This window comes from Leopardus geoffroyi, chromosome B3, assembly GCF_018350155.1.
Source record: "Leopardus geoffroyi isolate Oge1 chromosome B3, O.geoffroyi_Oge1_pat1.0, whole genome shotgun sequence".
Lineage (NCBI taxonomy): Eukaryota > Metazoa > Chordata > Mammalia > Carnivora > Felidae > Leopardus > Leopardus geoffroyi.
Window position 1 is genome coordinate 41473385 of NC_059337.1, and position 23577 is coordinate 41496961.

Genomic DNA, 23577 nt, shown 5'->3' on the forward strand with positions numbered 1-23577 from the left:
TGTGTAGACTGTTTACATTTAATGTGATAATTGGTAGGGTTGTGTTTAAAGTTACCATCTTTCTGTTCACGTTGTCTGTTCTTTCTCTTTTCCTTCTGTTTCTGTCTTTTTGTTAAATTCATATTTTATATTATTTCATTTTACCTCCTTTGTTGGCTTATCAGCTATATGTGTATTTTTAGAGATTATTTTCAGGTCCATAGTATACATTTTTAATTATTACAGGCTACTTTCAAGTACCACTTCGTATATATTAAAAATTCTAACAATGGTATACTTTTATTTCCCCTTTCTTAGTCTTTGTACTTTTATCATACATTTAATATATACATAGGTTATAAAGCCCATAACACATTGTTATTATTTTTGTTGTAAACAGCCAGTTGTCTTTGCAAGAAATTTGAAATCTAAAGTATGTATTTTATATTTACCCACATATTTATCAGGTCTTAGATTCTTTATTTCTTTATGTAGTTCCCAATTTCCATATGGTATAATTTCCTTCTGCTTTCCCTTTAACATGTCTTATAATGGTCTGCTAGTGATGAATTCTTTTGGCTCTTGTATATCTAAAAGAGTGTATTTCACCTTCATTTTTGAAAAATATTTTCTCTGGGTATAGAATTCTAGATTCACGATTTTTTTTCTTTCAGTGCTTTAAGATCCTCTGCTGTCTTCTGGCTTGCATGATAACTTTTCTTTCATTCTAATCTTGATATAATATGCCTTTTTCTCTGGCTGCTTTTAAGATTTTTCTGTTTTATCACTAGGTTTAAGCAATTTTATTATGATCTGCCCTGATTTAGTTTTCTTGTGCTTGGGATTTATTGAGCTTGTTGGATCTGTGGATTTATAGTTTCATTAAATTTGGAAATTTTTAATTCATTATTTTTCAGATGTATTTCTGTTGTATAACTCCGTTTCAGTGTCTATGGTTATGTGTATACAAGGCCACTTGAAGTCGTCCCACAGATCACTAAATGCTTTGATTTTTTTAATATCTTTTTATTTTTTTTATTGTTTATTTAATGTCTGTTTCCATTTTGGATAGTTTTTATTGTTGTGTTTTCTGGTCATTAATCTTTTCTCCTGCAGAATCAGATTTGCTCTTAATCCCATCTAGTACTTTTCCATTCATACATTGTAAAGACAGTCTTCCATGTCTTTAACATGCTTATTAATCTTTTCTCTGCCTTATCAAATACATGGAATAACAGTTCTCACTATTAGGATAGTTATGTTCTATAAAGTCACTGTGAACACTGAAATAGTGAAAACTGGACCATTACTCCTAAGGGAGAGATAAGGGTAGGTTTTTGTGAACTTCTGGTCACATTTTGTCAAGTATATAACCTTGTTTTATGTATGTTTCTATTTAAATACATTATATTTAATATATATTATTGATTCATTAGCATTGAACTCATGGCCAAGAGCACCATAACTCATGCCTGAATGAAATTTATGTGCACATACATTTTCTCCATAAGGCATATCGTAGCCTTCTTGGACTTAGAAACACTAGACAGGGGCTCCTGGTGGCTCAGTTGGTTAAGCCTCTGACTCTTGATTTCGGCTCAGGTCATGATCTCACAGTTCATGAGATTGAGCCCCCAGCATTGAGCTCTGTACTGACACTGTGGAGCCTGCTTGTGGATTCTCTCCCCCTCTCTCTGCCTCTTCCCAGCTTGTACGCACACACTCTGTCTCTCTCTCAAAATAAATAAATAAACTTAAAAAAAATAAACTAGCAGCATTTCAGCACTGTGCTTCATGGCCATCTTAAATAGTGAAGTCACCAACAAAAAGCACAAAACTGCAAAACGCATGACACTAAATAGACCATGAAAAGGAGACTTGTTTACAGTCTCGGAGCTCAAACAAGAATGTAGCATCACCTGTTATACCTCAGCTAGGAACCAGTGTGTCAGGAGATTGAAATGTTTTTGTCACTGTGTGCATGTAAATTACTGTGAAAGCACCACAAGTATTGATTTGGGAGTTACAAATTAACTTTAATGAGTAGATGAATTTGCAAATATGGAATGCACAAATAATGAACATCACCTTTATACCTGTTTAAATATCATTCTCTTCTTAGCACATATCTAATTTCTAGGTCTGTTTCTGTTGACTAATTTTTCTGCTTATTTTGAATTATATTTTCTCGGGGTTTGGGGGGGGATGTTTGGTAATTATATATTGGTTACTAGAGATTGTGAATTTTACCTTTTTGGGTGCTTGATAGTTTGTATTTATTTAAATATACTTTAACTTTGTTATAGGATACAGTTAAATTACTTGGAAATGATTTGATTCTTTCAAGCCTTCCTTTTAAGCTTTGTTAGGAGGGACCAGAACAGCCTTTAGCTTGGCTGAATTTTTCCCCACCACTGAACTAATACCTTTCTTAGTATTCTATCCAGTGCCTTGTGTATTGTAGTTCTTTCCTTCTGGTAACACAAATTCTTCCCAACCCTGTATGAGCCTCAAGGATTGTTCTGCCTGCTACTTTTTGGAAATTCCTTCCCTAGTTCTGGGTAGTTGCTGCATTAGCATCAGCTGAAGACTTGAGGGAAAAAGAAGAACCTTCTGTACATTTCTGAATTTTGCTTTTTGTGCAGCTCTCTTCTTTCTATACAGTTTTCTCCTTTCTGGTGTTCTACCCTGTGAATGCTAGCCATCTTGAATTCTTTACTTTTTTGTCCTCAGTTCAGAGAGGCCGCTGAGTTTAGCTTGAATTTGCCCTCCCTGAACTGCAGCTTGGAAATTCTCTCCAGCAAATATGCTGAGGCAATTGTATACCTCGCCTCATTTGATTTCCTTCTCTCAGAGATCACTGTCCTACGTTGCCTGCCATCCAGTGTCTACAGACCATCATTTGATATATTCCATCTGTTCTTTTAGTTGTTAAGGTGAGGGTAAATCCAGTCTCTGTTATTCTATCATAGCTAGAAGCAGAAGTCCAACAAATGTGTAGGACTATTACCACTATAGGAGTAGTGACATTTTTTACGCAAAAATGAAAGTTGTCATTCTCCCTGCTTCCTTCTTCTTTCCTTCCTAATTGAATTCAAAAACCATTAAATGAGGCACAGGGCTTCTATCAGCACTGTCCACTGAAGGGACCTAGGAGCAGTGATGCCTTAGTAGCAATAAACACACCTAGTGCCAAGATCCTGTCTTCTAAATACCATTCTCTACTAAAAGAGAACCCTATCTCCTGGTAGAAATGGCTGATTTCAGGGTTAAGTATGAGATGAGCCTAGAATATCTTGTGCCAGAAAGTGATAAACTGCTCAGAGAAATATGGGCGCATGCCTCAAGGATATAGAAACTAGATTGAAGGGACATCTACTAGCCAAATCTGGAATGTTTGGGGCATCAAAATAAATAATCATTGTTATAATAACATATAATAACCCACAAATATAATGAAAATCTCTACTGATGGAGAAAGGAGACTGATAAATCTGAAAGCAATGATGGAATTAGAAAATCCTCATTTGTCAACCATCATCATCATCATCATCATAATAAATAATTCAGCCAATAAACATTAATGGATGTTAGTGAGTCTCACTTTGATGAGGAATGGGCTATTTACATATAATTCCTCCCAACAAATATTTATTACAAAGGGAGAAAAAAAAAGAGTACCTTTTTTAGTTAATCGGGAGATAAACTAGCAGATACCAGCTTAACTCAGGTGATCAAAGTTAGCGTCACCAGCAATGGGACAAGTTGAAATCATGTACCATCTAGTAGAATGTAATGAGAAGAAGGCAGAATCAGTTTTGTATTCCTGCCAAAAAGCACGTGAAGAAACATCAGACAAACCCAAATTGAGGGACTTCCTATCATATAGCTGGCCTGTAATCTTAAAAGTATCAAAGTGATTGAAGGAGACCGAAGAGATCTGAAAACTAAATGGAAGGATGATAATCCTGGATTGGATCCTTTGCTGTAAAGAACATTATCAGGAGTTCTGGTGAAACTAGAATGAGATCTGGATTAGATAGACATTAACATTGTTAATTTCTGGGCTTTGATACTATGTTATGCAAGACAGTGTCCTTATTTGTAGGAGTTAATTAACTGTTAGAGTATTCAAGGGAGTTGAAGCATCATGTCTGCTACTTACTCTCCAGTGGTTCATGGGTAAAAGAATTCTTTTGTACTATGCTTGCAAATTTCTGTTAAGTCTGAAATTTTTTGTAAGTTAGAAACTATTTCAAAGTAAGAAAACATTTAATATTTTTTTCAGCAGCTTTGTTTTATGTTAGCTTTATGAAAAACCTTAAAAAGCTGTAACATGGGGCGCCTGGGTGGCGCAGTCGGTTAAGCGTCCGACTTCAGCCAGGTCACGATCTCGCGGTCCGTGAGTTCGAGCCCCGCGTCGGGCTCTGGGCTGATGGCTCAGAGCCTGGAGCCTGTTTCCGATTCTGTGTCTCCCTCTCTCTCTCTGCCCCTCCCCCGTTCATGCTCTGTCTCTCTCTGTCCCAAAAATAAATAAACGTTGAGAAAAAAAAAATTAAAAAAAAAAAAAAAAAAAAAAAAAAAAGCTGTAACAAAATCCCATTTAGTTCCACATTTAGTGAATTCTGAATAGAATAAAATTTCAATAAATGTAGACACTATTAGGAAATTGGGGACTTAACAGTTACTATAAGGACACTTTTTACTCATAGTATGTACTGATATTTAGGACTTTACTCTCTTTCTTTTGTTTCAGCCTTGTCAGACCCAAGCAGCAGACTCTCAACTTCTCCTCCTCCTCCAGCAATTGCAGTACCCTTGCTGGAGATGGGGTTCTCTCTCCGGCAGATTGCCAAAGCCATGGAAGCCACAGGTAGGATAAGTTTTTATATATCAGTATATACATATAGGAGAAGCCCGATATTATAGAGGGTGACACATTGTTTTAAGAGACCGTAAAACTTTTTAATAGCAGATTTAGTTATAATGGTGTCATAGCAGACACTCTTAAATTGGTGCCATGAATAATTATGTTGCCCAAAATCAGTATCATACTTTTTTTTCACCTGTTCAGGTGCTCGAGGAGAGGCTGATGCCCAGAACATCACTGTCCTTGCCATGTGGATGATAGAGCACCCTGGGCATGAGGATGAGGAGGAACCCCAGCCAGGCAGCACAGCTGACTCAAGACACGGAGCAGCTGTCCTAGGCAGTGGTGGGAAGTCAAATGATCCCTGTTATTTGCAGTCACCAGGAGACATACCATCAGCTGATGCTGCTGAAATGGAAGAAGGCTTTAGTGAAAGGTGAGAGTCCGGTTTCCGTACTTGTTTTATGTGTTATAAATGGTGCTTCCAAGTGTCCCATTTATTTCCCTTCATAGATGCTTTTAATGGTTTGTAAAGCTGATAACTAGAGGTATATGAAAAGACGGACGTTTCGCTTACAAGTTTATGTTTCTGTGAAGCGTAAAAATGATATGACAAGTCTTGAATGGATGTTTTTGTAGAAAATAGGTAATAATTTTTACATGAAATTAAACTGAAAAGAAACAATTAAAACAAGTTTATTCTGAAATAAAATAAACATTCTGATAAAATAATTCTCCTTTATAAATGATACAGAATGTTCATTTTAATATTAGAAATTGATTTAATGGATTTGGTTACCAAGGCTTGGTTACAAGTCTTATATGCAGACTTGTTTCTGACAATCTCAGTGGATATTTTCATAACTTTGAAATATGTTTCTTGTAGGCAGGGATTGTCATTTCATTTCAAATTTTAAGTGTTGAATCATTTAGAATTTAGTTAAGACCATTGATCTCTTTTGGATCTGAACATGCATTAAGCATCATTCCCTTGTTGGCATAATTCAAAATCAGGTAAGGGCACTTGACTAGCTTAGTTGGTAGAGTGTGTGACTCTTGATCTCAGGACCATGAGTTCAGGTTCTATGTTAGGTGTAGAGCCTACTTAAAAAAATAAATAAAAGTACAAAAAAAAATAGGTAAAATTACTGCTTAGGGCAGTATGACATATTTATAATTTAGGAGCTTTACCAAAGACAAGCTATGTTTCAGTTTTATCATAAATATATTTTATTCTTGGTAATATTTGGAGGAAAAAGCAAGACCATAAGTAAGCTTGTGCCTGTGCTTTACATTTATGATGGTTCTTAAAAATCTGTTTTGCTTTTAAATTTGCACTTGTAGCGCTGATAATCTGGACCATGCAGAGAATGCAGCTTCTGGAAGTGGACCACCAGCTAGGGGTCGCTCAGCAGTAACAAGAAGGCACAAGTTTGATTTAGCTGCTCGCACATTGCTAGCAAGAGCAGGTAATTATATGTTTCACATCCTTCTATTGGTGAAAGTCGTATAGTTTATATTTTAAAGTCAGTGTGAAAGCAGCATTAAAGAAGATGAACTAATGATACTAAGTACTCAGTTCCTCCACATTAACAGAGCAGCTGTTTGCATTTTTCTTCCTGTTTACATAATTTTGCATTGAAATCACAGCATACTTTCATAAATTTATTTTTAAGCTCCCTCTGGGTACAGAAGTCTATACTGGTTACTTGTAGATACTGAGGTATTTCATAAATGCTGTCTCTGCCCTCGAGCTGTTTATACTTTAAGAAGTGAAGATGAATGTTTAAAATGTCACATTAATATTAAGAAGGAGCTAAAAAGAGCACTGTGCTAAAGTGGTCACTGGCTTTTCTGATGTACTCTGTGGACCTTAGGACAAAACTAGGTAGGGCCCTAGAAAAGCAAAAGTAAATTTCATTGTTACATTAGTAAATACTTCTGGGATTATGCTCTAGACATGTGAAGTGTAATTTATAGGGAACATATTTTCTAAACTAAAAACTAGGATGTGTGACTTGTCAAAATGGTGTTTGATTTTTGAGCTATTAAAACATAATTTTTCAGTAATTTATAGTAATAGTGAGAAGTTAAGACTGAACTAGAAAATACAGGATGTGTACTTAATATATAATGACTGATTTTTTTAAGTAACCCTAAAAGAATAATAACAGCTCACATTTACTGAGTGTTTTCCATATTACATTATGAAGTATTTTACATGGATTATCTTACTTAAACCTGTTAACAGCCCTGTGAAGTATGAGTGCTATTACCCCATTTTATAGAAGAAGAATCACACATGATAGGTCAAATTTTATGTTTATGGTCTGGAATCCAGGCAGTTAAGAACTGGTGAAATATTCAGAATTACTTTATGCATGTAAATAAAATGCCTTTTTTGTTTTGTTCTGAGCGGGGTTATACCGCTCTGTGCAGGCCCACAGGAATCAAAGTCGGAGAGAAGGAATATCTTTGCAACAAGACCCAGGGGCGTTGTATGACTTTAATTTAGATGAGGAATTGGAAATTGATCTTGATGATGAAGCAATGGAAGCTATGTTTGGACAAGACCTGACCAGTGACAATGATATTCTGGGAATGTGGATCCCAGAGGTACTGGATTGGCCTACCTGGGTGTGTGTGATTGCAGCGGGGGCTGCTCTGACTTATTTTCCTGCCCTCCTGTTCATAGAGCTTACTAATAACAGCCTTGCCTAGAGTTGTAACACTCTGAAAAGTCTTAGATCTCATCCTAAAGTTTGGGGCTCTAATGCTTAAGGTTACTTTGATACCTACAAACCAAAAAGAAAAAGCGTCTCTTGCTTTCTCTGTACGATTTTATCGTTTCCCTCCCCAGACTAGATGAATAGAGCCATATTTTTTTAATATTTGATTGTAATGTCAAAGATAGATTACAAAACCGGCATTAATTCTTAGCTCTTCTGGGTGTATAACATGGCTGCTGTGCTCACCTTTCTATCTGAATGCATGCTCTTCTCCTTCATAGGTTCCATTTAATCACTGTAGTGCCTCATTCTAAGAACCAGTGCCACCTAGGTCTTGTAACTACCTCCATCCAGGGGCAGGGTACATGGTGGGTTTGTATGTTTTCATTGTTTAGCATTATGCTTTTGTAGCGGGGAGCGTGAAAACTTCACAGGTCTGAATCCTAAAGAAAAGAGCATCTACTATATTAAGTTAATAAGATAAATGAATCCTAATGACTTCTTAGAAATTCAGATAATAGATATGCATGTTATGACCAGGTGTAAAGTAGGTTTATTAGAGGAATTTTTGAAAAGCCATTTGAGATAGCGCTAATTGTCATTTTTATGAACTCTTCTCAGTGGGAGAGTGAGTTAATTTTATTATAACTTATTAGATTGAGAAAGAGCAAGGAACACCTTGAGATCATGTGATCTAAATTCTGACTTGAAAGAAATTTGCTATGTAACATTAATGAAAATCCTGCAAATGTTCCAACATGTGTAAACAAAGTTATTAATTTAACATATAAATATCTATTTACCTCTTCTTAATTTTATGTTAAATTGACTAATGATTTGAAATAAAATTTTGTGCAGCATGTTTGTGAGTCTGAAGACAGGGAAGAAGTGGTGGTGTGTGAACTGTGTGAGTGCAGTGTCGTCAGCTTCAACCAGCACATGAAGAGAAATCACCCAGGCTGTGGGCGCAGTGCAAACCGCCAGGGCTATCGCAGCAACGGCTCCTATGTGGATGGCTGGTTCGGTGGTGAATGTGGGAGTGGAAATCCATACTACCTGCTCTGTGGCAGCTGCAGGGAAAAGTACTTAGCCCTGAAGACCAAATCCAAGACAACAAGTTCTGAAAGGTACCTTGAAATTGCGTAGATATCCAAACCCCCTCTGAATGAAGAGCATAAAGTATCTCTCATCAAGACCTGGGAATTGAAGCTTATTTTAACGTGAAGAGTTACACTTAACCTTTCCCTAAGTCCTATGACTGCTGAATTGGGGGCAGGAAGGATGAAGGTGGTTGAGGAATTCATGTTTTGCCAGAGCTGGGATCCTGCAGTCCATGGCAGCAGGTTTTTGACTGGAGTTTGACTGTATTAACCTTCAACTTGTTGGCAGGTTCTGGGCAGGGCCCTTGCCTTAACCTTCAGGAGGCTTATGGTCAATTTTTTTCATTGTGTTTTTCACTCTGTTTTTGTTTGACATCTTAATTAAGATCTTTTTGTTGATTAAAAAAAAATAGACTGTTTAGATTAAATTGAGCTTCTGTGAAAATATTACTTCTTTATATCCTTGAATAGCAATTAATCTGTAGTGAGCAGGGCTTTTGCCCTTACTGTCAACTATTAAAATCTTTAAGGTGGTCTGGATGAGTGTTGTAGGTGACCTAGAAACCTCCCCAGTAACTTGGTAAAATGATCATTGATTTTGTAAGCATGTGTGTACCTACATACCAGGACTTTTTCTTAGCCCATAACCTGAAACACTTTATTTTGTGTTGCTTTATTAATGACCTTTTAAAATGTTCTAATGACTTAATTTGCATTTTTGGGTACTAACTGTTTTGTATAAAAACACAATGTTCTTCATGTTTGGTGCAGGTACAAGGGACAAGCTCCAGATCTAATTGGCAAGCAGGACAGTGTGTATGAAGGTAGTTGTTTTGAGAGCTTCTTTATTTTACATGTATTTTTGTATATACCCTCTGCTTAACATCTGTTACTAAAATTTAGTTTATGTGTATGTGTTGGTATTTAAGTACATAGTAACTTAAAACTTTCTCTAAAAAGCTAAAGGTAGTTTGAAAGCAACAGCCCTAGTTTTAAAAATCAAAGGGAAAGGACCTGGGTTCAAATACTAGCTTTACCACAGAATGTTAATTTCTGTGTGGCATATATTTTTTTCAAAGTAGGGAAAGTATGGAGTACATTTTGAATTTCCATCCTGATTGAGGAAAGTAAAAAGTACAAAACTGATGACAGCGTGAATTTATATGGAGCATTCATTTACTTCAAATAACTGATTCTCTAATGAGTATGGATAGCATTAAGAACTCTTTGTTGGCCCTGTAACGATAGCTTTTATTAGCTGAAACCTTCATTACCAGCTGTAACATTTGCTGTTGCTTTAGGTGGGTTTGACTCAGACTCCCTTTCCCTTAGACTGTGCAGTTTGGTTGGGTCACCAGGAGATGGTGCCATAGCATATTTTGTGGGCACTGGGCTTTCAGTCCATCTGCATTTTAGACATATCTCACAGTAACCGTTGCCAGCAGAGTTACTTCATGTTTATATTCACATACCATAAATTCATTTATTTAAATTCCAGAAGACTGGGACATGTTAGATGTTGATGAAGATGAAAAGCTAACAGGTGAAGAAGAATTTGAATTACTTGCTGGACCACTTGGTTTAAATGACCGACGCATTGTACCAGAACCAGTTCAGTTCCCTGACAGTGATCCCTTGGGAGCATCAGTAGCAATGGTAACAGCTACCAACAGTATGGAAGAGACTCTAATGCAAATAGGTAAACTGAAATGATAATTGGTATTGATTTTATAGAGTCTGTATTAATTTGTTTCTTAGATTAGATAAATAGTAATACAACATTGTTCCACCCCATCAAGTATCCTTAGCTAGTTGTTTGAACATTTTCAAGGTATAAGGTAATATTTTTCATTTTTTGCTTTTATGAAATGCCGAAGTAATAAAAAGAAAATTTATAAAATATGAGAATGATTTTTTTAAAGAAAATAGGGAAATCCTGGAACTGACTAAAACCAATTTTGCAGTCTTTATTTTTATGTGCATGAAAGGGTATGGGTAACTTTTGCTCTCGGGAATACAAAATAAAGAATTAGTATTGGTGACTCAGCCCTTTCTGTATACTTAAAGCATATTTTAAAAACTGTATCTTTTCTGTGTCTGTTATATATAATATGATATATGAACAAAATAAAACCAAAAAAAATTAAGGAACATATATAACAGGTTATTGCCTTAGAACTGTCTCTTTCTCCCAAGGAATTTTCTGTGTAACAAAGTCCAAATGAACAAAACACATTGGTTTGCTGTGTTTCCTTGCAGCCCAGAACATAGATAGAATGAGAAAATTTTTCAGTGCTCTGGATATGTTTTTCAGGTTGCCATGGCTCTGTAGAAAAGAGTTCCTCTGGAAGAATAACACTAGGTGAGCAGGCCGCTGCCTTAGCAAACCCTCATGACCGGGTGGTGGCTTTAAGGAGAGTGACTGCTGCTGCTCAGGTTCTTCTGGCAAGAACCATGGTAATGAGAGCTCTGTCTCTTCTCTCGGTCAGGTAAGAATTATCGTGTCAGGTGATGCTAAGTTAGTTCCTAGTATATATTAGACAGGAGTTTAGTATCGTTTGGGAGGATGAGATAGAATTTTTAGAGCCTTGAGTATCTAGGCTGTCAAATGAAAGAAGTTGGAGATAGTCATCATTGTTATTCATTCATCCAGTCGATAAATACTTAGCTCTTTTTAGGTAGAAAATAAGAGTATTATAGTAGCTGAGTAAACTGCAAACATTTTTAATTTTATTATCTGAAATGAGAAACTAAAGCTTTCAATCCATTTGATGCAGGATAAAATCAAAAGGTTGAATGAATTTTCTGAAAAATTGACCCAACTGTGTAGCTATTTCAACCTGCAGATTCCATCATGGAGACTCCTGCCATGTTCATACTGTAGAATGTAATATTAAAAAAGGAAGAGAGGGGCGCGTGGGTGGTGCAGTCGGTTAAGCTTCCGACTTCAGCCAGGTCACGATCTCGCGGTCCGTGAGTTCGAGCCCCGCGTCGGGCTCTGGGCTGATGGCTCAGAGCCTGGAGCCTGTTTCCGATTCTGTGTCTCCCTCTCTCTCTGCCCCTCCCCCGTTCATGCTCTGTCTCTCTCTGTCCCAAAAATAAATAAACGTTGAAAAAAAAAATTATAAAAAAGGAAGAGAGCCAAGAATACCTAAAAGACATCCATTTAAGAAATGGTTAAGCAGGGGCGCCTGGGTGGCTCAGTCACTTAAGTGTCTGACTCTTGGTTTCGCCTCAGGTCATGATCTCACGGTTTCATGTGAGTTCGAGCCCCACGTTGGGCTCCATGCTGACAGTGCAGAGCCTGCTTGGGATTCTCTGTCTCCCTCTCTATGCCCCTCCCCCACTTGCACTATCTCTGTCTCTCTCAAAAATAAATAAATAAACTTAAAAAAAAAAAGAATTGTTGAGCAGAGGTATATAAAAGTAAATCAGTGAAGACAGAAGGACCCTGAAATAAAAATTCAAAAATAGATGAGACTCTGGTATTGGATAGTGGAGAACAAAATTTAGAAACTGACCCACACATATAGATAAACACTTGGTGTATGGTTCGATTTATGATAATGTTTATATGGCAGAACAATGAGGAAAGCATGTCCCCTCAATAACTTGGGCTTAGGTCACATGGTTTATTCAACAGGAAAAAGTGAGTCTTGGCCCCAACCTCACACTACATAAGACAAATATTTCCAAGTGGCTCTTAGATCTAAATGTGAAAGATAAATCAATAATGTTTCTCTAAGGTAGGAAGAATTTATTCTCTTGGGATAGGTACAGTTTTCTTAAGTGAGTCACAAAAAGCATTCATCATCAAGAAAAAGATTGATAAATTGAACTACATTAAAAAAGAACTTCTCTTCAGCAAAAGTAATTAAGAAAATAAAAAGTCAGAAAGTAAAAAAAATGAGCCACTTAATGGGAGAAGATATGAACAATGCATATAACCAACAGAACATGTAAAGAATTTCTACAAATCCATGAGAAGAAGAGACAACCCATAGAAGAAGTGGGCAAAATGCAAAATAATACAAGAGGATCTCCAAATGGCCAGTAAACATGGAAAATGAGGTCTTCAGCCTCATTAGTCTTCAGAGAAATGAAAATGGAAAACCAGTGAGATATAAATACACCTATTAGAAAGGCTAAAATCGAAAAGACTGGTGAGAAAATGTGAGCACCTAGAAAATGTGGAACACTCAGAACACACTGCCAGTAAGGAAGTGAATTGGTACAGCTACTTTGGAAAACCATTCAATAGTACCAACCAAAGGTGAATATGAACATACTCTATCACCAGGAATATATACCACTCCAGGGTATATATTCGGCAGAAGTGCTTCTATATGTGCACCAGAAGACATAAGCAAGAACTTCATGGCACTGCTATTTATAATAGCCCCATGCTAGAAACCACCTAATTGTCATCTGTATGGAGAAATGAATTATGGTAGATTTTATTAATATGTCAATGAAAATGAGTATCTACTGCTATAATGCAACAATGTGGATGAGTCTTAAAAGAAGCCAGACACAAAAGATTACAGACTTTATCTTATTTATATAAAGTTCAAAACAGGCAAAACTGATACATAACTTAAAAAGTCAGTGGTATTCGTTACTTTTAGGGGTCTAGTGACTGAGAAGAACCCAAGCAGGCTTCTGAGGTGTTGGTAATGTTGGTTCTGTTTGTGAAAACTCACAGTTTGTGAACTTTCTTGTGTATTATACTTAGTTATACTTCCAAGTTCATGAAATTAAAATAAAATAATTAAAATCTTAACAGTTTCCAGCTTAATATTTTTTGACTTATCTTAAGATACATATGGCTAGTAATATTGCAGCTTGACTTTTATTTTAGTTATTGGTACTTTGGCTGATAGGTGGGGCTCCCAGTGGTCCCTTCAGAAATCTGTTTTCTTTATCCATCTGAAGTGTTTTTTCTTTCTTGGCAGTGGTTCCAGCTGTAGCCTGGCTGCTGGCCTGGAGTCTCTGGGGCTTACAGATATCCGAACACTGGTTCGGTTAATGTGCTTGGCCGCAGCAGGGAGAGCTGGCCTTTCTACCAGCCCTTCTGCCATGGCAAGCACCTCAGAACGCTCACGAGGCGGGCACAGCAAGGCCAGTAAGCCCATCTCTTGCCTGGCCTATCTGAGCACAGCAGTGGGATGTCTGGCATCAAACACTCCTAGTGCTGCCAAACTCCTGGTGCAGTTGTGTACACAGGTAAGCTGGTTTTCAGTGCTTTTCGTGTTGCGTTATTTCTGACCAATTCTTAAAGAGCCTTTTGAGGTGAAATCTTTTTGTTCCAAAATTATATGTAAAAATTAAACCTGTTTGTTCCAATTGCCTCTTCAGAACTTGATTTCTGCTGCAACAGGTGTAAATCTAACCACGGTCGATGATCCAATTCAGCGAAAGTTTCTACCCAGCTTTCTCCGAGGAATTGCTGAAGAGAATAAGCTTGTAACCTCCCCAAACTTTGTTGTAACTCAGGCTCTTGTGGCATTACTAGCAGACAAGGGGGCCAAACTGAGACCTAACTATGATAAATCTGAAGTTGAAAAGAAAGGTAAGTTTCATACCATTTACCGTTTTAAATATACAGTCTTGTAATCAATTTGATGTGTGCTTTTTAAAACGTGTTTTAGAGTTGTTGTAAGTGATAAATTACATAGCGTCATGTATACTTCTTAAGTTCAGATCATAAAAAAGTACATGGATCCTTTTTCATGGTGCATGGAAACAGATATTAGAAAATGTATCAAATTAATCTTGGTTTGATTATTCTATTAGATTATGGTTTGAATCACAGTAGATAATAATCTTGGTTAGGTGTCCTTAATAAAATTTATGTAAAGATACAGCTATTTTTCTCTTTGTCATAAGATGATAACAGTTTGAAGGGACTCCTTAATCACTATTGTCTCTACCCTTCTCCTCATCAGGACCATTCGGCCAAGATAGATGGGCTTTGGGATCTATCAGCCCAGCCCCTTGACTGGCTGTTATGATCACTTTTGAGCAGCAAAAGCCAAACTCTTACTTTTTAGGGCATGCTGTCTCTGCCCTGGCTTTGAAATTATTTCTGATGCATTCTGAATCTGTGTGTACTTAGAGCAAAGACTCTTGATGTATATAAATGTATATTTGCAATGAATCAGATTTATTAGAGAACATGATAGGAGATAAATGCTTTATATCTTGCATGCATATCTTAGTGAATTGATTGCTTGCAAAAGTGCTAATTTTTAAAAGATATGGGTTAACCCATTTTTTTTGTTTACCACCACCAGCTCTTACCTGGGCATCATTTCATTGTTTTGTTTAAGCAGGTTTAACTGCCCAATTGTATGCCCATCCTTCCTATGATCCTTCTGCTGTAGGCCCTCTGGAGCTGGCTAATGCCCTGGCAGCCTGCTGCCTCTCCTCCAGGCTGTCCTCACAGCATAGGCAATGGGCTGCTCAACAGCTTGTGCGCACTCTTGCTGCACATGACCGCGACAACCAAACTACTCCCCAAACACTCGCTGATATGGGAGGAGATCTCAGGAAATGCTCCTTTATCAAGTTGGAGGCTCATCAAAACAGAGTATGTATTTCGAGCCCTAAGTATGTTAATCACCGTATGTAAGATGAAATAGTTTCTGCCCTTCTCTGAGAGCTTAGATCTTAAGTGTCTCTCTCTCTCTGCCTCGTGCACACACACGCACACTTACCAATATTTGTCTAGTAGTTACCAGCTTTCCTTTCTCTGTATGTTGGGTTGACATAGTAGTGTACAAATAGAAAAATCAGATGGGGGATGAGAAGAAAACCAAGGGAATTACCTCACAAAAGGTGAGGGCTTATATGTGCAAGAGGAGAAGAAATTGTTAACCGCTGTGTTAATCTAACTTACCAGACCCTTGAGCATCGACCAGGGCGGTTTAGGAAATGAAGACTGACATCCGTTATTACCACTTTAAAAGTCACTTCTTAGTCTGTGTTGTTTATTTTGTACAACATATGTTGAAATATTTATACTTTATTGAATTAAATAAACATGTTTAGTAAAGATTCTCATAGGTCTGCAATAACTCAAATGAGTTTAGGCATAGTACTTTAAAGCCATACAAATAGATGTATGTTTACAAGCCAATTAGGAAAGAGTGAAACCATGTATATTATGCTATAACATGAATATTTTTCTTTTACAATTTTCTGGTAGATTATTTTTTAATTTGATAGATATAGAATGACAAAATCATTTGAATCAAAACTTGCTCAAAAATGTTGGACTTTGTCAGAATGAAATCTTGCCATTTGCAACAACACGGCTAGAGCTGGAGAGTATAATGCTAAACAAAATAAATTAATCAGAGAAAGATAATACCACGATTACACTCATATGTGGAATTTAAGAAACAAAACAAATGAATAAAGGAATAAAAAAGAGACAAGCCAAAGAGTGGACTCTTAACTCTAACAGAACTCTGTAGAGAAGGTTACCAGAAAGGAGGTGGGTGGGAGTGTGAGTGAAATAGGTGAAGGGGTTAAAAGTACACTAATCATGATGAGCACTGAGTAATGTATAGGATTGTTGAATTGTGCACCTGCAATTAATATAACACAGTATGTTAACTATACTAGAATTAAAATAAAAAACTTAATTAAAAATCATTGGACTTTTTCAACCTTTCTAGGTGATGACTTGTGTTTGGTGTAATAAAAAAGGACTTTTGGCTACAAGTGGCAATGATGGTACCATCCGGGTATGGAATGTTACTAAGAAGCAATATTCACTGCAGCAAACCTGTGTGTTCAACAGATTGTGAGTGCTAACATCAGCTCTCATGTGTAACATTTAAAATAAGAGAATCCTAAACATGCTTCATCTTGGTTGTGTTAATGTAATCACAGTGTCATTAAAAGTTATTACAATTTTTCTTTTATTTTTTTCTTAATTTTAATTTGTTTTATTTTTTAGAGAGCAAGAGCCAGGGAGAGGGCAGAGGGAGAGAAAGGGAAAATTAAAGAAAAATTTTTTTAATGTTTATATTTGAGAAAGAGAGGGAGACAGAGAACAGGTGAGGGAGGGGTGGACGGGGGGGGGGGAGACACAGAATCCGAAACAAACTCCAGGCTCTGAGCTGTCAGCCCAGAGCCTGATGTGGGGCTTGAACCCACAAACTGGGAGATCATGATCTGAGCCGAAGTCAGATGCTCAACCAATTGAGCCATCCAGGTGCCCTGATTAAGTTTATTTATTTTGAGAGCAGGGGAGAGGTAGAGAGAGAGAGAATCCCAAGTAAGCTTTGCACTATTAGCGCAGAGCCCAACATGGGGCTCAATCCCACAAACTGTGAAATCATGACCTGAGCTGAAATCAAGAGTCAGATGCATAACTGTTTGAGCCCACCAGGTGCTATGAGAGAGAGGATCTTAAGCAGACTCCACACTTAGCATGGAGCCCAGTGTGGGGTTCGATCCCACAACCATGGGATCATGACCTGAGCTGAAATCAAGAGTCGGATGCTCAACCATCTGAGCCACCCAGGCCCCCTACAGTTTTTCTTGTGTGTTTTTAAATTTCCGGGATAGTAATTAAGAAAATAAAAATTTTAACAATCAGTGTCTTAGAATTAAATCAAGGTCTACTATGCTAGCATTATAAGTGTTAAATTCTGTAAAACAGTAGGCTAATATTCCATCATTCTTTAAGGATTATTTAGGAATTAATGATATTTCTTACAGAATGTTAACAGCCTTTATAGTTTTATAGCTGGCATAGGTATTTCCTTTTTGAGAGCTTCCCTAGAGATTAGGCAAACAAGGATCATTGTGCTCTGAATAATAACCAGGTTTACAACCCGTAAAGAATCAGAATGTCTTTGTTGAGAAATTATCTACTATGGTAATTGGGTAATCTAAGCATCACTCTTCTTTAATTCTACATTTTTCACACCATGACAAATGCTAGCAAATATGTGATTGTCAAATACTGCTAGCCAAGCTTCTGAAATGAAGAGTCTCTATTATTTACTTCAGTCCATATGAAACCTTTATTTTAAGATTTGAGGTTTTATATATTTTTGGATGATGAGGATTAGAATCCCATATGTGTCTTTTATATTTTAGAGAAGGAGATGCTGAGGAGAGCCTGGGGTCACCCAGTGATCCAAGTTTCTCACCTGTTTCCTGGAGTATCAGTGGCAAATATCTAGCTGGGGCCTTGGAAAAGATGGTGAATATTTGGCAAGTTAATGGTAAGAGTCATGCCAATACTAGCAAATTACTGAAGGTACTTTTTAAGCCTTTTTTTTTAGCTTTCTGAGTCCAAACAGTGGCTTCCTTTCACCTTGAAACTCACAGTCTGTTCATCAGCTGTGTAGATGTGTGCATATTATAGTTTAAATTAAAGAGGAAATGATCATTTCCTGACTTCTCTTTCTAAGAGTTTTGACTAACCTGGTAGTTGTAAGCTAAAAATTCTTTTCACATACTACTATAAGTGTTCAGAATAGGTTTTGAGCTATGAGTTTTCAGTGATGCATTCTTTTGAATCACTTGAAATATTTCTACTAATTTTGTCTAATTCACAGGTACAAACTCATTTCAATTTTTAATGGTATGTCTCTGGAAAGTAAAAATTATTATAATCTTAGGCTTATTGCATAATTTTGTTTGTTTTTGCATATTTGAAGAAAGGCTTTTCTATGTTTCACAGATTTAAAGGAAAAGCTAGCCTTAACTCTAGGGAAATTTCTTACGTTAATTTGATTTTCAGTAATTATTAGGAAAGGATGTAAGTGTTTGACATTTCTGCACTGAATATTTTCCTTTACTCCTTTTTATTTTTTTTTTAAAGTTTGTATTTATTTTTGAGAGAGAACGTGAGCAGGGGAAGGGAACAGAGGATCAGAAGCAGGCTCCGCACTGACAGCAGTGAGCCTGATGTGGAGCTCATGAACCATGACATCATGACCTAAGCCAAAGTCCGATGCTCAACCGACTGAGCTACCCAGGCGCCCCTCCTTTACTCCTTCTTTAATAAAGCTATCACTTTGAAGCATCTGAGTGGCTCAGTCGGTTAAGCATCCGACTTCATCTCAGGTCATGATCACACAGTTTGTGGTTTGAGCCTCATATTGGGCTCTGTGCTGACAGCTCAGAGTCTGGAGCCTACTTTGGATTCTGTGTCTCCCTGTTTCTCTGCCCCTTCTCCACTCACACTCTGTCACAATTCTCTCTTTCAAAAATAAATAAACTTTAAAATAAATAAAGCTATCGTTTTTGTCCCATTAGTAGTTATAGGAAAGCCTGTGAATTTGATAATCATATATAGTATATAAATGAAGGATCCTGCCTTATAATTGTATTTATTAATAGACTATTATGAAATTGAGGACTGCCTTGAGTGAATATTAGAATTAATATTTTTGTGTTATTGTTTTTAAGGATTAAGTAACTAGTTAACATTTTCTCCCTCTTTAGGAGGTAAAGGATTAGTAGATATTCAGCCTCATTGGGTATCTGCCCTGGCTTGGCCAGAAGAGGGTCCAGCTACAGCCTGGTCAGGAGAGTCTCCAGAATTATTGTTGGTGGGACGGATGGATGGCTCTCTAGGACTGATAGAAGTTGTTGATGTATCCACCATGCACCGTCGAGAATTGGAACATTGCTATCGAAAAGATGGTAAATGACTTGCGTCTCATTAAGAAAGTATTTCCCCCAATCAAAAAACTTATTTTTTTTTTGGCACTTGCTTTTAAAAATGCAGAGTTAATATTACTTTTGGCTTTGTTTTCTAAATTTTCCAGTTGGTATTTCGTTTTAGTTAGTTACTACGTTGAAAGATAATTCCCTCCCAACATCTACCACATACCTCTGCCAAAATGAGATCTAATAGTATTGTATTAGTCATTCATCCTTTGTGTGAGTGTCTGAAACTTAAGTGGGGCTGCCAATTTCCCTTGAAAGTTAGGAATGTCCAAGAGAAAAGAATTATAATCATTGGTAGAGATGAAATTGTTAACAAATGAAATTGAGGAAATGGAAGGAGGAGGAGGGACGTTCCTGGTATGACAAGAGATAGTAGGAAGTCTCCTTTCATTTATTTTCTGTGTTCCCTTTGGATGCATAGACATCTTACTACATGGTTTTGTTAATTGTTTTGGGGGAGTGGAGTATTTCACAGATCACAGTCCCAGCTTACATGGCACAGAATAGAACAAGTGTTTTTTAAATTTAGGGTTTTTTTTTTTAATAGGTAATACCTTCATGGGGTTCAAAAATCTTAAAGTTTAAAAAGATAGGCAGTGAAAAGTCTTTTTCCCATCCACTCATTCCACATGTCCCCATTCTACTCCCACAGATAAATACTGTTTCTTACTTCTCTTGTAGTTTTCCAGAGTTATGTGTACTTGAAGAAGCAAATATGAATGTAGATTGTTAGAACATGTTTGGTAAAATATGGAAACACACAGAGTAAGGAATATTAAGCAAAAGAAGGGACAGATAATTTTCTTTCTATGATGGATTATTTCATTTCTCAGTTTCATGGTAGATTCTGGTCCAAAAGGAAGGAACCTGGTACATGGACTTGGAATCAGCAAGGAATTTAACTTTTCAGTAATCATCTGAAAAGAATAAAAGGTTAAAAATGAGGTAGTCCTTGTCACTTATTATAATACTTTTAAAGTAAGTTACACAGAATCCCTGCTCTCAGCCTACTTTTTATCTAATAAATGCATCAAAGAGATGTTTGGAAATTTACTTGGAGTGGTTGTGGTAGCATATGTTTGTTGCAAAAATATGTCTTTTAAGTTAGTGACATATGAGTGTCATATTTTTTTCTTAAAAAAATTTTTTTTTTAATCATGTTAGTGTCTGTAACTTGCATTGCTTGGTTCAGTGAAGACAGACCATTTGCAGTAGGATTTTTTGATGGAAAATTGTTACTGGGAACGAAGGAACCACTTGAGAAAGGAGGCATTGTTCTAATTGATGCACATAAGGTAAAAACATCTTTCCCAGATGGTTACTTTTTCTTGTTTTTTTACTATAGTATTGCTTGATACTAGTTTTCTTTAAACTTTCTTAACATAGTTCACTTATGATTTCATATTCTATTGTTACACAAAATCTTTTGACCATGTATATACATGGAAAGGTCTGTGTAAGAAAGCCATCAAGCCAAGAAAGAAGTAAAACCAAAACAGTAAAATAGGAGCACCCTTGGAACACCCCCTGTCATGCTAGAAATTCCATCTATGAAGAATGATTCCTTTACCTTAAAAAGGGTTGCTGGTTCTAATGCTTACAGGGCCATCTAGGCAAAACATAAGTGCGCAAAGGCAGGGGTTGAAAGTGTGAAGGAGGGTAAAAATAAAAAAATGTCAGAAGAACATGACGGCAACCATGTAAACGTACAATATGTCTTAGATTCTCATAATGTTTGTTATTTTGGTATGAAGGATGCTTTTTTTTAAGTTTCTTTTTCATTCTAATGATTACAAGTCAATAATTCTTAAAAATGCTAATGAAAGATAAATATTCCTTCTGAATCAGAATTTCCTAGTTCATTCATTCAACTAACATTTACTGAGCTTTGACTGTAGCAAGTGTATATAATGCAGATTATATTAAAGGGTGAGTTGTCTTGTGATTGGGAATGATATGACTGTATCTTATTTGCGTAAAATGTTGATTTCAAAATAATTGAGTAATGGAAGTATAGGTCATAAATTACTGAGTTTACGTATCTGTGAAGGAAGGTTACTATGATTTTTTTTTTTTCTCTCCCTGTCATTTTAAGGATACTCTTGTTAGTATGAAGTGGGACCCAACAGGTCATATTCTTATGACATGTGCCAAAGAAGAAAATGTGAAACTCTGGGGGCCTATTTCAGGATGCTGGCGCTGTCTACATTCACTCTGCCATCCATCTATTGTAAATGGCATTGCTTGGTGCAGCCTCCCAGGGAAAGGATCCAAATTGCATTTACTGATGGCTACGTATGTTATAAATTTGTGTGTGTGTGTGTGTCTTAATTTTTATATTATTATGGACTGTTACTTGCGCTAAATATGGCTTTTCAGTGGTCTTAAACAGTTTGCCTGTTACTATTCTTATAATGTATAATTCCATAAGATTACCTTAGAGAAATAAGGCAAAATGTGGAAGTTGGAATGCAGTCTCCTTATCTGGGTGTGATGTTGCTAGAATATCGATTCTTCTTGTAATTCTTGTAAAAGATTATAGCATATACCTATTGCAAATAATTTTTAAAATAATATTGTAATAGTTTTATCAGGTCTTTAATTGATTGCTCTTTGAAAGTATATTTACTTCTGCATATTGACATGTTTTGGTTTTACGTGATTAATTTTTAAGTGGCTGTCAGAGTGGCTTGGTATGTGTTTGGCGTATTCCACAAGATACCACACAGACCAGTGTGACTAGTTCAGAAGGATGGTGGGACCAGGAGTCAAATTGCCAGGTAAATGTTCTGGTGCTTTTGAAGACCTTATCTGAAACCAAAGATGGTTTGTGTTATCAAAGTAATCCTCCTTTGATTACTGAGATACTCACTACTCAGTATCTTAAAGGGCAAGATCCATTAGGGAAACATGAATAATTGTCATACTTTGTGTGTTTTCTGAATTGGCCTTATTTTTATAAGTCAGGACGGCATGATCGCTTGTTAAAGTGAGACATTCAAGATACACTGAGTGGTGATCATTTATAGTAATGGATATTATTTGGTACTACAGATAGAGAAGTCCCAAATCTTTGGTACAGTGAAATGGGAACACCACAGGAACACCCCTGTCCAAAGTATCTGCTGCTGATACCACATTCCACCTATGAAGAACAATTCCTTTAACTTCAAAGGAGGTTATAGGGGGTGCCTGGGTGGCTCAGTCTGTTAAGTGTCCCACTCTTGATTTCGGCTTAGGTCATGATTTCACAGTTTGTGAGTTCAAGCCCTGCACTGGGCTCTGTGCAGACAGCACAGAGCCTGCTTAGGATTCTCTGTCTTCCTTTCTTTCTGCCCCTCCCCTGATCGCATTCTCTCTCTCTCTCTCTCTCAAAAATAAATAAACATTTTTTAAAAAATGATTTAAAAAAAAGAGTTTACAGATTCAGATAGATGCTTATAAGGCCATCTAAACAAGCAACGTAAACTCAAAAAGCTGGGAGTTGGTGTGGAGAGGGTAAAAACAAAAAACCTAGAAACACACATGCTTTCTATAAAGGACACGGCTGCCAGAGAGCTGATTGCCGCCATCCAGAAATGAGGCTATTGTTACCAGATTGTCTCTTTTTTTCCTGATAGAAGCCAGAAACCCAGCGTTTTAAGTAAAATCTCCCAATATTAAAACATTGGCACCTGACTTAAAATTCTTTAAAATACTTGGTGGCCAGTCATATGGCATCCCTGAGCTAATGGTTTGCACCTTCTGTTGCTCTTTCTTTTTGCTCATGATACAAATACCCCTGGAAGAAATATACCTTATGTTATATCTGGATAAATAAGTACATCTGGTAATATACACTGTCATAATTAGAAGGAAGAGGTTGCTTAAGACAGGAAGAAAGAGGTTAAGAGGGAGAGGTAAATAGCTCACTAATGAGAGGAAAATATAGAAGTAGAATTGGGAGGGACATCTGGGTGGCTCAGTTAAGCATCTGACTTCAGCTCAGGTGATGATCTTGCAGTTGATAAGTTCGAGCCCCACACTGGGCTCTGTGCTGACAGGTGCTCACAGCTCACTGCCTAGAGCCTGCTTCATTCTGTGTCTCCCTCTCTCTCTGCCCTTCCCCTGCTCTCAAAAATAATAATAAACATTAAAAAATTTTTTTCTTAATGAAAAAGAAGTGGAAGTGGAGGCACTAAAGATAAATCTGATT

At 36.8% G+C, this 23577-nt stretch overlaps 1 protein-coding gene across 17 annotated transcripts in view; it reads left to right on the forward strand.

Moving 5' to 3' along the window:
• The window catches only part of HERC1 (HECT and RLD domain containing E3 ubiquitin protein ligase family member 1), a 188239-nt gene that overhangs the window by 135945 nt on the left and 28717 nt on the right, over nucleotides 1-23577 (forward strand). For 12 of the 17 annotated variants that reach the window (XM_045447946.1, XM_045447951.1, XM_045447948.1 and 9 more), the window contains exons 41-57: nucleotides 4736-4852; nucleotides 5054-5285; nucleotides 6194-6318; nucleotides 7266-7486; nucleotides 8437-8705; nucleotides 9450-9502; nucleotides 10177-10377; nucleotides 10993-11167; nucleotides 13634-13904; nucleotides 14037-14250; nucleotides 15014-15270; nucleotides 16364-16491; nucleotides 17799-17926; nucleotides 19155-19355; nucleotides 20547-20677; nucleotides 21478-21677; nucleotides 22057-22162. In XM_045447946.1, the coding sequence (XP_045303902.1) occupies nucleotides 4736-4852; nucleotides 5054-5285; nucleotides 6194-6318; nucleotides 7266-7486; nucleotides 8437-8705; nucleotides 9450-9502; nucleotides 10177-10377; nucleotides 10993-11167; nucleotides 13634-13904; nucleotides 14037-14250; nucleotides 15014-15270; nucleotides 16364-16491; nucleotides 17799-17926; nucleotides 19155-19355; nucleotides 20547-20677; nucleotides 21478-21677; nucleotides 22057-22162 (3029 nt within the window). The remainder of the gene's footprint in view (nucleotides 1-4735; nucleotides 4853-5053; nucleotides 5286-6193; nucleotides 6319-7265; nucleotides 7487-8436; nucleotides 8706-9449; nucleotides 9503-10176; nucleotides 10378-10992; nucleotides 11168-13633; nucleotides 13905-14036; nucleotides 14251-15013; nucleotides 15271-16363; nucleotides 16492-17798; nucleotides 17927-19154; nucleotides 19356-20546; nucleotides 20678-21477; nucleotides 21678-22056; nucleotides 22163-23577) is intronic. The other 5 variants (XM_045447956.1, XM_045447961.1, XM_045447949.1 and 2 more) reach the window with 4 other exon arrangements.